General features: G+C 68.4%; 1 protein-coding gene across 1 annotated transcript in view; it reads left to right on the plus strand.

Moving 5' to 3' along the window:
• The first annotated feature begins 482 nt into the window (after positions 1-482).
• Positions 483-1,784, plus strand: part of EMC10 (ER membrane protein complex subunit 10) — a 3,120-nt gene continuing 1,818 nt past the window's right edge. Inside the window, exon 1 of the mRNA XM_027841237.1 lies at positions 483-580. Coding sequence (XP_027697038.1) covers positions 497-580 — 84 coding nt within the window. The 5' untranslated portion in view covers positions 483-496. The remainder of the gene's footprint in view (positions 581-1,784) is intronic.

A 1,784-nucleotide genomic window follows, 5' to 3' on the forward strand; every position in this document is an offset into this window, starting at 1 on the left:
GGCTTCATGCTCACCCCTCCCTGGTCCTCGAGGGCCTCGGTGAGTAGGGGGTCGCTGCTGGGCCCGGGGCCCTGGATGTGGCTGGGATCTACCGAGCGGAGGCGGTGGAAGGCGCGCTAGAAAAATTCGGACCCCTCCTACTACCTGGTACTTCCCTAGAACGCTACCAGGTTGCTATGGCGACGGGGGCGGGGCCCCACTTTCTGTGATGTCACGGAGAGTACTTGCGCACGCGCAAAACACAGGGCCGAGAACGCGAGGGGGCCAGGCAGCCTCAGCTCCGGTAGACACCCGAGCGGGAGTCAATGCGCATGCGTACCTCGGGAGCCGGCGGAGGTAGGAGTGGGGCAGCGTTTGCTTTAGGCACATTTAGCGGCGTGACGTCACAAAGAGGGAGGGGCAAGACTGAGCCCGCAGAGAGGCGCAGGCGCAGAAGCTGCATCCGCCCTCTCCCAGAGTGACCGGCGCGTGGTCACGTGAGCGCAGCCGGGCGGCGATGGCGGCGCCCTGGCTGGTGCTCCTGCTGCTGGCGGCGCCGGGCGCGGTCCAGGGGAGCGGCTGCCGGGCCGGGGCTCGGGGGGTCAGTACTGCCGGGCCGGGGCGGGGCGTCGAGCGTAGGCGGCTTGTGGTATTCAAATGTGGGGGGCCGGGCTCGCGCGGAACGTCGGTATGCAAACGAGGTGGGGGAGCTGGGGCCCGGCCTGCCGGCGGCATGCAAATGAGGGGCGGGGCTTAGCCCTGCGGTCCGCAAGGCCGTGGCTCCCTGGGCATTTACTAGGCGCCTGCTGTATGCAGGCGACTCCAGGGTTGGGGGGAGGGGGAAGAAGGGGGAAGATGATGGGGGAAGATGGGGGAAGATGGGGATCTGCCAGGAGCAGGATCCCGGGCTGGGTTTATTAAGCACCTACTGCGTGCCCGGCGTTGTGCGAAGCACCGAGGATGCTAGGGGCAGAGTCGGGGCATGCCCTCCAGGAGTTTCCAGTCTAATGGGGGAGGTAAACAGGAAAGGGCTAATGGGGCGGGCTCTGAAAGCCGGCTCGTCGGGGGCGGGGCAGCGCTCGGACCTCGCTTTAGGAAGGGGACTTCGCGGGGGCAGACCCCCCCAGCAGGGGGGCGGGTGGGGGGGGCTGCACTTGGCTGCGTCCCCGGAGCCCTTTGTGTTGTGTATTGTTTGTTGTTCCAGAGGGGCCTGTTGGGGGGCAGCCCCCACCCCCCACTTCTCCCCCCCCCCAGGGCCCGTGACCCCCCTGCTCCGTGGGCCCCTTTCTCTGTGCCCCTGGTTCTCTCCCTACCCCCACCCCACGTAGGAGCGGCCCCCCTCTGCCAGAGACCCCCGGGTCGGGGGGCCTGGGGGCGGACCGTAACTGGTCCGGAGCCCCCCATGGCCGGGCCCAGCAGAACTGCCTTGTCCCCTCCCCTGGGGGCCCCTGCACACAGCTGTCGGGCTAACCACCCCCAAATCCTCAGTGGGCCCCTGCAGGGCGGACCCCAGACCCTTTCCGGGTCTGATCGCTGCCCTCCCCGCAGATACAGTGCCAGGCCGGGCCTTTTTCAGACAAACGGGCGGGCCTTCCCCTCTTTTCCCTCCTTTCTTCTTGGGGTGATGGGTCCCTGCCACTTTGGCGCAGAAGATGGGGCCCCGTAGGAGCAGTGGAGCCAGCCATCAGGGGCCCCAAGATTGGGACCTCAGCTAGAAGGCGTTGGGGTGATCCCAGGCTGGAGGAAGGCCCCTGGGCCAGCTCCTCCTGTTACGGGGGGGGGGGGGGGGGGGGGGGGGGGGGGGG

Source organism: Vombatus ursinus, unplaced genomic scaffold, assembly GCF_900497805.2.
Source record: "Vombatus ursinus unplaced genomic scaffold, bare-nosed wombat genome assembly UNPS02014855.1, whole genome shotgun sequence".
NCBI lineage: Eukaryota > Metazoa > Chordata > Mammalia > Diprotodontia > Vombatidae > Vombatus > Vombatus ursinus.